The sequence below is a fragment of the Silurus meridionalis genome, chromosome 2, assembly GCF_014805685.1.
Source record: "Silurus meridionalis isolate SWU-2019-XX chromosome 2, ASM1480568v1, whole genome shotgun sequence".
Classification (NCBI taxonomy): Eukaryota; Metazoa; Chordata; class Actinopteri; order Siluriformes; family Siluridae; genus Silurus; species Silurus meridionalis.
Window position 1 is genome coordinate 27,645,725 of NC_060885.1, and position 14,157 is coordinate 27,659,881.

Here is a 14,157-nt window from a genome sequence, read left to right on the forward strand (position 1 = left end):
AAGAGGCTCGGCTATATGAAAGAGCTACGACATGCTGTGTGTGTGTGTGTGTGTGTGTGTGTGTGTGTGTGTGTGTGTGTGTGTGTGGCTTCAGCGTAGTTGTAACTGATCAACTCTTCTTGAGAGATCGTCCAGTGTAACGAGTCAAGTAAAAAAAACATAAGACAAAGCACAAAGACATTAAACACAAAGGTGCATAGTATATAATTAAGCTTTATATTACACTACACTTGATCTTAGCCAAAATTATAAGAAGTGATTTATATTTATATTTATTTATATTACACAGTTTCAACTCATGAACACAGTAAGTGGGTATTGTGTGTATTTATAAAGCCATGTGTGATTAGCAGAAGAAGTGAAAGGATATGTTTGCCATTTATCTCTTTAACACTGTGATGGACCTTCTTCTGGAATGCGATCTGAGCTTCACACATGCAAGCATCCTCCATCAAATCACCACGAGCCTCTGGGAGAGAACCCACACACACACACACACACACACACACACACACACACACACACACACAAACTTTTTCTAAGCCATCTTGCAAAACAGCTCTGCTCTAAATGGTCACAGAAGTATTTCAGGTTGAGTATTTTGTAATAGAGTTGCACAAACAACTATTTAGTCAGTGACCTAATGTTAACCAAGTTAGCTAGCAAGTGTTGATGAGTTTTAATAATTTAATTAGAAATGATCTAGAATATATTACAAAATAGAATAGAAAAATACCTGAGGTCATTTCCAAAAGAAAAACCTCCAATACCCTGCATTCAAATCATTTTCCAAAGTAGTACTAGCTAGTTTGAATACTGCAATAGCCAGCAGTACAATGCTAGCAAATTAGCTAGTTGTGAAACATTATCATGTCCGCTGTAATATTAGCTATCCTACAGTACCCGAGAAAGATGTGGAAACATTGAGTATTTTATGATCTTTGAGACACAGCAAAATGTTCCTTTTGTTTCAATTCAGCAAACTCTTTAAAATGCAAAACACACAAGATACAGTGTACAGTAAATCACTGGAAAAAAAAATTCTGTAGAGTCCAAATGTGAAATTTTTGTCTCTAACAGAGGAACTTGTGTAAGATGCAGAACAGGAGAGAAGATGTGATCAGATCGCCTCACCCCCACAATCAAACACGTAAGTGGAAGCTTAATGGTTTCGGGTTGTTTTGGAGCAGGGAAGTTTGGAGACATATTGGATTTTCACTAAAAAGTAAAAAGTAACATCTGTACATTTATATATTTCTTTGTTCAAAGTAAATCTAGTTTGCTGCCTATCAACACAATAAACATTCATATGTCTCTCAAAACATATAGACACTGTATATTAAACAGTGGTGGGCAATCACAGCCAGCAAGGCCTTCTCTGCTGGCATAAATACTATCAGTAGCACTGATCTACATTTACAACCTAAATTCTAATATTTTTTTCATGAAATTGTATTAATTTATTCAAAACAGTTTTTTCTCTTTATTTCGTAGTGTTTCTCTTGGCTGCACTGATTCCAGTACATGTATGTGGATGTTAGATTTTTTTTTGTCTAATCAGATTTCAGCCACTATGTGCTGCCATGTCAATCTAATCTGCACAGGGCCTTCAGAATCAGTAGTGCTAGCCTATATACCTTAGACTATATTCACAATGGGTCTGTTTCTTTAACCAATCAAATTTAAAATTCGCCTCACAGGGCCAGCTAGCTGGCCCAGAATAGCATCAGCATTTTTTCATCCTCTGATTGGAGGACAGAGAAATTGTTACAGCCAAGTTCGACTAGCAAAATACACCTGTAGCGCTCTGCCCACATTAATACATTAGAGTTAGACTTTTTTACGCCCATAATAGCTGACGGAGGAAGAGAAATTGATTTGGTCTCGGACATACTTAAAAATACATTTTCAAGAAAATGTAGACATCGTAAGGAGAGGTCGGCCAAATCCGAAGTTAGCTAGCTTGTCTCAGCCTGGGAAAGAGTTTGTTCGTCACTTCCAGACCAGTGCCTACAAAGTGGTACCACTGGCTTTCAGCTTTTGAGGAGCATTGCAAATTATGTGAGTATGCATTATGAGTATGCATCTCTGTTTAGTAGGTTGTATTTTATTAAAATTTTTTATGTTTTTGTCATGTTATTAGACAAATATTGATTCTGAACTACTCCAGATGATGTAGGTGGCACAGTTGTGGTTGTAGTGGTAAAAATGTAAACATGGTATAAATGCCTCTCTCTTTGTAATGCCACACGTTGTTATATTGCGGTTTAGTATAGTATTGATGGTTTCTATAATTGCGATGTGATAGTGGTGGTATTAAGAGGTGGATTAAGTCATGTAAGTACCCACTGAAGGCCCAGGTACCAAATGCACAGCCTGCCACTGATATAAACATTGTATTTGAGCTGGTTGCTCTACTAGTTACTAGTAAGTTTGAATTTTTGCTTAATAGAGTTAAATATATAGTTAGCTAGGTGTCACACTAGCTAGCATTACACTGCCAGTCACTGAGGTAATTAGTTAGCATGCTATCAACAGTATCATGAATCCTGTATTATAAATAATGCTGTACTGTAATTACTTGATGTACAAGATGCTTGTAAGTAAGCTAGTCAGCTAGCATGCAGTCACATCAGCTAGGTAGTTCGCCAAACGTTTCTGAGTTTGGAAGAAAAATAACACTGAATGCAATCTTTGACAAACAAATAATGATTTAGTAAATACTACAAAGATTAGTGAGGACAGTTTTGACATGCACTCAGATACTCTCTAAGCATGACACAGAGACGAACCCTTGGCCTGTGAGCATGTTTTCTTGTCCAGGTTAAGCACGTATCCCTCTCTGCACTTGCAGTAGTAAGAGTTGAAGTTGTTCACGCATTCGTGCTCGCAGTCGTGTCTGAGAGAACATGCATCGATACCTGTAGGCGATAATCGTGACTAGCAAAGTTAGCAAACAAAGACACACATATGTTCATCATTCATTCAGTCATTCAATAGTATCGAACAGCAAAGAAATATAGCAAAAATAAATGAATCCAACGATCATCTTCAATAATTCCTTGAGAAAATGTCTTTGGTGGCTTTTTTCAACTTCTTCCTGCAATTTATTCTCATAAAAATGGCAGAAAAAAATGCATTATGCAGATAAATAAAGCTTAGAAAGAAGTATTTTATTTTATATTATTTAGGTGCTTATAGCTAGAACATTTAGATTTGTTAATTTAATCTAAGAACAATGCAAACATGAATCCTAGCATGAAAATAAAATAAAAAAAAATCGATTTTTGCACTTTTTATTGTTTTGCTTCATTTCCTGTTCAACCAGTTAGCTGTAGAAGCTGTCGATATAAAATGGAGGACAGCAGTGATTTGTTACTTGCTAACATGAACGTAGCCTAAAAGCCATAACGTATGAGGTTAAAGAGTGCAAGAAGTTAAATGTTAACATGCTGGCTTGGGCCAAACGTAAACATTCTATTTCATAAAATAAAGTTTAAAGTGTTTTCTGTTTTCAAGGTGTTGATATTATGTTCAGCATCACTTCAAGCATTCTGCTCAGATGAACTGATCGTTTTTACCTTGTCTAGTTGAAAAAGGGGCATTTTCCTGATCTTACCACACAGAGATTCCCTGAACTTGGACGTGAGTTTCTCGATCACACCGTACGTCTCCACATAGAACACATGATCATCCAGAGGCTGGCTTGCCATTGCTTGCAGGGATTTCATGTCGGCCCTGTCCACTCCAACGGCATAGATCTCTATCCCGACGGCCCTCGCCGAAGCCGACACCTCCTCCACCGTGTCCTGCGGCCGCCCGTCTGTCACAATAATCGCCACCTTAGGGATATTTTTATTTGCTGCCCTGGCACCAGACTCCTCTGTGAATGCTTTCTCCATGGCTGTTTTAATGGCCAGGCCAGTCATGGTCCCGGTGGAGAGCGGCTCAACCCGAGGGAAGGCGCGTTTCAGATCAGCTTTGTTGGTGAACGTCTTCAGGTGGAACTCAATGTTTACCGTGCTGGCGTAGTTGACCAGTCCGACACGTGTGGCATCGATGCCAACATCCAGTGAGTCCACCATATCCGAGAGGAACACTTTGACCTTTTCGAATTCCGCAGGACGGACGCTGCGAGAGCTGTCGATAATGAACACCAGGTCCAGCGGGCGGCTCTTGCACACTTCCACTGGAGCTGGGGATTATGAAAATGTCAGTTTTGTCACCATAAAATCTGTATATCAAACAATTTGCCATAAACATCTGGTTAAGGATTATTTATCAAATTTACACCACTCAGCGCTTCTGAATTCTGGATACTAATTGGACATTTGTTCTTATTTCAGTTGAAACATCAGTGATTCAATAAAGTTTTTTGCAAGACATTACTTATTTTTACATATATGGAAGAATTCATTGCCAGACATCTTCAGAACAGAGGAGTTTATGCTTCTTTGCAGTTTCTTGGTTACACAACACAGCTGTAAAAAAAGAGAACCCGACAGGAGGATGGGTGTTTATACCTGCCATAACATGGAAGATATGATGTTGGATGGACGTTCCACATCATTGAATGTAACTATAATTGGAAAAAATTACTTCAGCACATTTGGCTTAGCTGCTAGCCTAGCATACATGAAGAATTATTTTGCAGGTGCATGTTTCTAGAAGACCTCATTCATAAACCGAAGATATGAAGACGTTTAAAGGCATTTCAATAACACCAACTGCTCTGATGAAGCTCCTACTTGCACTGTTTGTTTAAGGTGTTTGTCCACTCATTTCACAAGCTTCATTACATCTGATTTAAAGATAAAGAACCAATGAAGTTCCTCAGATAAATGAAGCAACATCTTTAACTGTAAACTAGTATCTTTAATGTATCAGCACTAGACATTTGTGTTCCCAATGGGTTTGTCCAGCCAATGTTCTCCAATGAACTGAAAACTATTCTCCACTCAAGGATTGGTTCTTGGATGCATTTTCAACTGATGAAAATTCTCCGATTATCTGAGGAGCTACAACAGCTCTAAATTCTTATGTCTAATCATCCTAAATTTCTACTTTTACAAAATTACAGTCTTTAACTTTTTTGTTTATGCCAGAATCTTCATCTTTTCTGGTCAAAAGCGACAATGCTTGTCAGTGGCGAAACATCTTAAATTGCAAGGATTTTGACTTGTTACTAACAGCTTAAACTGCAAAGTTTCTGACTTGTTTCGCAATCATATGAGGAGCTTTGTCATTTTTGATAAAAAATAAATAAATACCACAACACTCCTCGGATGAGCAGAGAAACCTCCAGTCAACTCAGGTAAATATTCCCAAACATAAACTATTCTGAGATGTTTACAATCATAAACCATCTCCAATCATGAACCATCTCCAATCATGAACCATCTCCAATCATGAACCATCTCCACTCATCTGAGGAGCTTAATCAAAATAGCATCCAAGGATTGGTAAGGTTTAGCAGAAGCTTTTTAAATCCATGGTAAAACCTAAGGAGGAAAAAAAAGTGATAGAAGGAAAGATGGTTGTGTGGAAAATAATAGGGCATCTCATGAGGCACAGCATTCTCTGTGGAGGCAAAAAAGAAAAAAGAATGGGAGGACGACATAGTCCTGAGTCTACCTGGATAATCAGCAGTGGCCTTGGTGGAGCTCAGGGTGCTGGGAGGCAGTGAGGTGGGTGTAGTTGTGTACAGCATGGTGGTGGTGGGCATCATGGTGGTGGTGGGCATCATGGTAGGTGTGGTGGGGGGCATCATGGTAGGTGTAGTGGTGGGCATCGTGGTAGGTGTGGTGGTGTAGGGCATCCTGGTGGTGGTGGTGGTGATGGGCATCGTGATGGGTGTGGTGGTGGTGGTGGTTGTGGTAGTCATCGTTGTGGTGGTGGCTGACATGGTGGGTGTGTTGGTAGTGGGTAAAATGATATAAGGAACCACAGTAGTGGTTACTGTTGGAGTAAGCACTTTATGTGGTACTTTGAGAGGCACTATGGGTGACAGTGTGACACACGGCTTTTTTAGCATTAGATTTGCGGTCACAAGTGGCACGACTGGACGCTGGACAGGAAAGACGGGTGGGTGGTGGTGGTGGAACACCGGCCACTTCCAAGGAGCTTGATGATGGAAATTCCCAAAATACCTGGGATTAATGGCACGGACTTAATGTGGTTAGAGAGAGAGAGAGAGAGAGAGAGAGAGAGAGAGTGAGCACCAGTGAGGAAGGATGGTGGATTAAGGTGAGTTTAATGGTGTCTTAAATGGAAAGAGAAATAGACCAAGCTAGCTCTAGACCAGCGCATGAGCATGAAGTGCTTTTCTGTTTCCCCCAATACGAAATATAAAATGACAAAAGAATTTGAATTTCCAACATCCCCCTGGACTGTGTATTATACTGTTTTCAGGTACATAATTCTAAATGCAAACAGCTAAAAAATCTATTCAATTTTTTTTTTTTAGCTTTTTTGATGAAAGATTACTTCCCCTATATGCAAAGCATTTATATTGCATACATGTTCATGTCTGGATTTCAATGACCGTATATACTGTATATTTACATTTACGGTATTTGGCAGACGCCCTTGTCAAGAGCAACTTAAACTGAGCAGGAGAGGGTTAAGGGCCCAACAGTGGCAGCTCGGTGGTGCTGGGATTTGAACCCGTGACCTTCTAGTCCAAAGTCCAATGCCTTAACCAATAAGCTACCACCTCCCCTATATGCCAGATACTTGTACATATATGACACCTAAATTTAAAATATACATATTTCATATTTAATACACATGTTCATACACACACACACATTCTTTCTCTCTCTTTCTCTCTCTCCATATATATATATATATATATATATATATATATATGGAGAGAGAGAGAGAGAGAGAGAGAGAGAGAGAGAGTGTGTGTGTGTCTGTGTGTGTAAATTTAATTTAAGTACAAAATATATGAAATACATAAATGGCATTTATAAAAGGCATATAGTCAAAGAATAGGGGAAATGTTTTATTTTATTCAATGTTCATTGCAATTACACAAAATAATTAACATCATAATTAAAAGTTTTTTTGGGTCATTTTTAAATGTATTTAATACTAGAAAATCAACCGGCAATCAAGCCGGGACTAAGGACTGAATCATTTATTTAGAGCCTAGTTGTTGTTTTTTTCTAGAGCTCTGCTATTTTGCATTTCAATGACTAGCAAAAAGAAGAGCCTGAATAATTCCATTCTCCTGCATTTACATTTATGCATTTGTCAGATCGACATCCAACAGCAGAAATGCCAAATATAAGCACAAAACTGACCTCTCAAATTACTCTATAGGAGTGTACAGTATCAATGTTAAATAGTCCCATGATCAAATTCAACATGTAAAACTAATTTCAAATAGTAACTAATTCCATAACTTAACATCAGGTATTTTATATATTATGCTTCTTTAAAGTACCATGAATTAGGTTACACAATATATTAAAGTATAGGTATCCTTCATATGTGTAGAAACATAGATAGATAGTAAGTAAAAAGTTTTTCACATGTTTGTAGATATACTTTATTATATATTTCTCAAGCAACCAACAGAACTGCAAATATGTTTATATATGTTCACATATATTAACCATCATATATATATATATATATATATATATATATATATATATATATATATATATATATATATATATATAAACACAATACTGTTCTCCTGAAACTGCAAAGAAAATACTTTTTAGCCTTATGTTGAAGAAAGCTGGTCCATACCTCCATAGTTGATGTTGTTTCCATGAGCAGGTCTGCTGTAGGTCAGTGGTCTATGTCTCACTGCAGGTCTGTCCTGGATATACCTGTATGGTCCATATGTCGCCTCATTTTCTATCATCATCATCATCATCATCATTACTGGTGCCACGAAACACATAAACCAGGCCATTCTGCTCTCAGATTCTTTACGTATGTGTCATGCAGCTCTGTGTGCTCTACTGCAGTACTGAACTGCTCAGTACATTTAAAGACCCTGGTTCCACCTTCTGAGACACCAGCAGCCAATCGACAAACAGGGTGGAGATCTGGGAGAGTATATAAACAGAAACAAAGACATAAAATGCCTTAGGAAAAAAGCCTTGGGCAAGGGGATGTATAGTAATACATATTTAAAAATATATATATATATATTACTATATTCTTGTTCTATTTATTGATTGTCATTAAAATTACAATCTATTTTTATATTTAAATTTTTGTACTGGGAAACAAACATTTTCTAACAAAATCCAAAGGTTTTTGCAGTAATGCAGGACATAAATCAGGTTACAAAAAGTATAAAATAATAAAATAAAACAAGAAAGTCTCAAATAATAATAATAATAATAATAATAATAATAATAATAATAATCATCATTATTTGCAGTATTAGTAGTTGTTGTGTTCATGTAATTTATTTACACCAACTTCTGCTTTTCCACATGGTGTTCAAACTAAATTAACTATATAAAGTATTTTATTTATACATTGATTAATAAAGTATTGTATTTGAGTATAATTAATTAATTATATACAGTATGTAATCACTGGTGGACAGTAAAGAAGTACTTTACTTTTTACTCAACTACATTTTTTGTGAAATCAGTTGTTCCTTGTTATTTATGAGTGGATAAAAACCACCAATCAGGGTAAAGCGCACGCTTTGTTTTGAACGTTTTGATTGGCGCTTGGAGGTATCTACTCATCACCAACATACAGTTCAGCATCAGTTCAACAGCAAGAAGAACATTTTAGAAGGAATAAATAATGGAAGAAACTACTGACTCTAACTTGCCACCACCCCTATGGCCTTATTTTTCCTTTTTAAGCAGTTGAAAAGAAGGTTTTGGGCTCATGATTATAAGTTAGAGAAGTATAAAGGTAGCACTTTTACTTTTAAGTCATATTTTACAGAGTGTATCTCTACTTTAACTCAACTTCATGGTTTGTGAACTTCGTTCTAAACTAAATGTAATAGATGTTAATGTGAATGGTAAGCGGCTGAGGGTGCAGCAGTGCAATTCCACCCTCCGGCCGCAGGGGGAGACAATACACACTTCCGCTTTAACACTCTTCTTCTGTGAGCTAAGAGCTGCTGGTTAATAAACACGTTCTGCGCTCTCTGTTTACAAGGAGAAAGCGGGCTGAAGGTCCGAGTTCATTCACGTGAGGGTTTAATAATACGGATTGGAATCCGCTTCTGTGCTTTCTAGTAAGTAATCCAAAGTGAATTTTTTTACTAAATGCGCGCGTGCACGTGGGAGAAGTTTGACGCTGTGTTTGGACATGTAGAATGATTATATAATATATAACCTTTTATCATTATGATGTCATTGATATGAACTATATATAAAGTATATTACAGTGCTGTGAAAACGTTTAGGCTTTCAACAAAGCGAAAAGTAAAGTGAGATCCAAATGAAATCAGTATTTAGTGTGAACACTTTACCTGCAAAACAGCATCAGTTCTTCTAGGTTCACTTACACACAGTTTCTCAAGCAACTTCAACATCTTGAACTAACCACAGATCTTCTGCGGATGTGTTCTGCCTGGGATCAGGACTGTGTTACTTCTAGGACTCCTTGTTCTTCTCTACACTGAAAACAGTTGTTACGGACATTGTCTTTCAGAATTAATTTAGGGCTAATCAGAAGCCTCTGTGGTGGTCCTGCATTATGAAGAAGTCTGCATTTCTGTATTCCTCTGCATTTAGGACACCAGTAATCCTGTCCACATTTACATCCATTTACAGAAATGTAGCACCAACTTGCAGGAAACCGCCATCATGCTTCACTGTTGTTAGACTCGTTATTGTAATGCTTTCAGATTTGAACTCGTCAGGTCAGAGCACCAGCTGCCATTTTCTGGCCACAATTCCTCTGTTTTCATGCAGAGTTCCCTCACTTAGTCTTGTTTTCATGTTAGAGGTTTGGCTTTTTGGCTGCAATTCTTCCATGAACCCCACTTCTGGCTAGACATCACCAGACACTGGATGGGTGTAAAAGGGTCCCACTGGTTTCCTTCAGTTCTTTGCTGATAGATATCTTTCTGCTGTTGAAGGGAAGTAAGCATGATGTTTCTTACATCTGCAGCATTAAGTGTTCTTGCATCAGCATCGATGGTCCTCAACATCGGCCGTTTCTTTGTGCTTTTTCAAAATAGCCTCAACAGCACATCATGAAACCCCAGTTTGCTTTGAGAGCTTTGCCTGGAAGAGACCTTGCTGATGCAGGAGAAAACTACCTGTGTCTTGTTGCTGTGCTCAGTCTTGCCTTGGTGTAGGACCTGTGACCGGTCTTCCACTGTGACAACCCCACCTTAGTAGCAGTGTTTGGCTGTTCCTTACCCAGTGTGAAGCTCCTGCACATTTGTTTCTGTTTCAGTTACTGTCTGTTTCAACCTACCCATGAAAGTGATGATAATTAGCACCTGATGGTAGAATTGGTCGTTATACACCGGACTTCGATCCTACAAAATCCCTGCCTATGTGCGAGTGTACGAATCGACGCCAACGGTGATTACACCAAATACTGATTTGATTTAGATTTCAGTTTAGAACATTGATACAGAATAAACAATTAAAATGTATATATTTTTTAAAGCATTCTTACTTTACAGCATTTCTTCACACCCTTAAAGTGGTGCCCAGTTGAACGCCACCTGTTCTGTGTGTGTGTTTGTGTAGCGAGAGGAGAAGATGCAGAGTTTCTCGGTCCAGGCTCTGACCCTGCGTCAGCTCGGGAAACTCTCGTCTCTGCAGGCTGTGTGTTCGTGGCCCGGCCTGAGTTTTTCCCTGCGTTGTCCCCGAGCGCTGCATGCGCGTCAGCTGTGGGGCTCCGGAGCTCCTTTCGCTCAGCGCTCAGCGGCGCTCCTGAAGTCCCGAGACGCCACACATGGCCTCACCTATCAGCAGACACGCTTTAAAGGCTATAAGAGGAAAAAGGGGCAAGCAGGAAGTGCAGAGGAGGAAGAAGAGGAAGATCCAGAGGCCAGCGATTACGAGGACGAACTGCAAGAAGATCCCAGTTTACCCAAGGACTATAAAGATCAGGAGAAAACTGTTCACTCGCTACGCTTCGATCTCGTCATGAAGACGGGACTCGACGTCGCCAGGCAGTAAGCACTGGAGCACAAATTTACACAACAAATACACACCGATAAAACACAATTACACACGGGTACACACCGATAAAACACAATTGCACACCGATAAAACACAATTACACACGGGTACACACCGATAAAACACAATTACACACCGATAAAACACAATTACACACCGATAAAACACATACACACTGCTAAAACACAATTACATACAGGTACACACCGATAAAACACAATTACACACCAATAAAACACAATTACACACAATTACACACCGATAAAACACATACACACTGCTAAAACACAATTACATAGAGGTACACACCGATAAAACACAATTACACACCGATAAAACACAATTACACACCGATAAAACACAATCACACAAGTACACCGATTAAACAATTACACTGATAAAACACAATTACACACCGATAAAACACAATTACACACAAGTACACACCGATAGAACAATTACACGCTGATAAAACACAATTACACACCGATAAAACACAATTACACACAGATGCACACCGATAAAACACAATTACACACTGATAAAACACATACACACTGCTAAAACACAATTACATACAGGTACACACCAATAAAACACAATTACATACTGATACACGCCGATAAAACACAATTACACACAAGTACACAGCAATAAAACACAATTACACACAATTACACACCGATAAAACACATACACACTGCTAAAACACAATTACATACAGGTACACACGATAAAACACAATTACACACCGATCAAACACCTATACACATTGATAACACAAATACACATACACACACTGACAAAACACCATTACATACAAATACACACTGATAAAACACACACTGATAAAACACAATTACACACCGATAAAACACATACACACACTGACAAAACACCATTACATACAAATACACACTGATAAAACACAATTACACACCGATAAAACATAATTACACACCGATAAAACACAATTACACGATAAAACACAATCACACACCGATTACACACAAGTACACACCGATAAAACACAATCACACACCGATAAAACACAATCACACACCGATTACACACAAGTACACACCGATAGAACAATTACGCTGATAAAACACAATTACACGCTGATAAAACACAATTACACACCGATAAAACACAATCACACAAGTACACCGATTAAACAATTACACACCGATAAAACACAATTACACACGATAAAACACAATTACACACAAGTACACACCGATAGAACAATTACACGCTGATAAAACACAATTACACACCGATAAAACACAATTACACACAGATGCACACCGATAAAACACAATTACACACTGATAAAACACAATTACACACAGATGCACACCGATAAAACACAATTACACGCTGATAAAACACAATTACACACAAGTACACCGATAGAACAATTACACGCTGATAAAACACAATTACACACCGATAAAACACAATTACACACCGATAAAACACATACACTGATAAAACACAATTACACACTGATAAAACACATACACACTGCTAAAACACAATTACATACAGGTACACACCAATAAAACACAATTACATACTGATACACGCCGATAAAACACAATTACACACAAGTACACAGCAATAAAACACAATTACACACAATTACACACCGATAAAACACATACACACTGCTAAAACACAATTACATACAGGTACACACCGATAAAACACAATTACACACCGATCAAACACCTATACACATTGATAACACAAATACACATACACACACTGACAAAACACCATTACATACAAATACACACTGATAAAACACACACTGATAAAACATAAATACACACCTATTCACAGATATTACACACTGAAAAGACACAGACACACAGACACCAATAAAAAAGGTGCACACAAACACACACCAATAAAACACCTACACACTGATAAAACAAAAATAAAACACAAATACGAGGTGGTATTCCTTTGCAGTAAAATCGAGGACGCTTTCTACGACCACAAGCTGAGACTGAACGGACAGAAGCTCGTCAAGAAAAGCAAAACGGTGAGTTAATAAACGTGATAAAAGTATTTGCTATCATCGAGATGTGTGTTACCACACATGAGGCACACAATTGCATGCAATAGCAGGAAAGATTTCCCTCACTTTGGGTCAACTTTTAAGACAAAGCCCTTTTGCACAAAGCCAGTTCCATGAAGATCTGCTATAGAGCTGGAACACCTTTGGTACGAATGTGAACCTGACTTTACTAACACCCTTGTAGCTAAATGAATTTCCACAATCACACTTCAAAATCTAGTGAAACATCTTCCCAGAAGAGTGGAGATTATTATAACAGCAAATGGGATGTTCAAAAAGCACATACCAATCTGTGGATACAGTGTGTGCTGAACAGACCTGTTGATTTTGCTGCTTGACTGTTGCTGATGTTGTGGCGTATCTCTGGCGTTTGTCTCCCCCTGCAGGTGAAAGTGGGAGACACGTTAGACCTAATCATTGAAGAGGACAAAGAGAAGGACGCAGTGACACTGAAGAGAGTCGTCCTGAAGAAGATCGTCGGTGAAACAAAGGATGGAGAGAAACAGAAAGTCCTGCTGAGAACCTGGAAACATCTTCAGCTTCCTAAACAAGACACCTTTAGAGAATAATGTTACTTTGCCATTTTTTTTAAAGAGCATCAAAATGTACTCTAAAAAAAACAAAAACACAACAGTGGACAGAATTGAAAGCAGGTTTTCACAGCTGTGTAAGGATTTCACTTTAACCGATGAAATGTACAGGATTTTTTCATCTCACATGGTGAAAGATGTCTGGTTTAAAGTATTATTTGCGTATATAATATATAACTTTCACTTTACGATGATTTCCTGATCTTTTCATTACCTGAAATATCATATTCAAGGATGCACCGTTGTGTGTATTTACTTCTTTTATAGCTAGCAGTAGTAAATCTTTCGGCTTGTCCCGTTAGGGGTCGCCACAGCGGATCCTCCG

General features: G+C 38.2%; 2 protein-coding genes across 3 annotated transcripts; one reads left to right on the plus strand and one right to left on the minus strand.

Moving 5' to 3' along the window:
* matn3b (matrilin 3b) lies at positions 1 to 8,053 on the minus strand. 2 transcript variants are annotated; one of them, XM_046866026.1, is made up of 5 exons: positions 7,768 to 7,959; positions 3,620 to 4,195; positions 2,793 to 2,921; positions 371 to 469; positions 1 to 134 (listed from the first exon to the last, which is right to left on the minus strand). In XM_046866026.1, exons 1-5 carry the CDS (start codon positions 7,934 to 7,936, stop codon positions 91 to 93), a joined length of 1,017 nt encoding a protein of 338 aa, XP_046721982.1. In that variant the 5' UTR covers positions 7,937 to 7,959; the 3' UTR covers positions 1 to 90. The 2 variants fall into 2 exon arrangements, with proteins under 2 accessions (XP_046721982.1, XP_046721973.1); XM_046866017.1 differs by lacking the exon at positions 1 to 134 and having other exon boundaries at positions 144 to 469; positions 7,768 to 8,053.
* Positions 8,054 to 9,082: 1,029 nt separating this feature from the next.
* Positions 9,083 to 14,020, plus strand: mtres1 (mitochondrial transcription rescue factor 1). Its single transcript, XM_046866038.1, has 4 exons — positions 9,083 to 9,238; positions 10,713 to 11,143; positions 13,134 to 13,206; positions 13,629 to 14,020. Exons 2-4 carry the CDS (start codon positions 10,725 to 10,727, stop codon positions 13,809 to 13,811), a joined length of 675 nt encoding a protein of 224 aa, XP_046721994.1. The 5' UTR covers positions 9,083 to 9,238; positions 10,713 to 10,724; the 3' UTR covers positions 13,812 to 14,020.
* The last annotated feature ends 137 nt before the right edge of the window (positions 14,021 to 14,157 follow it).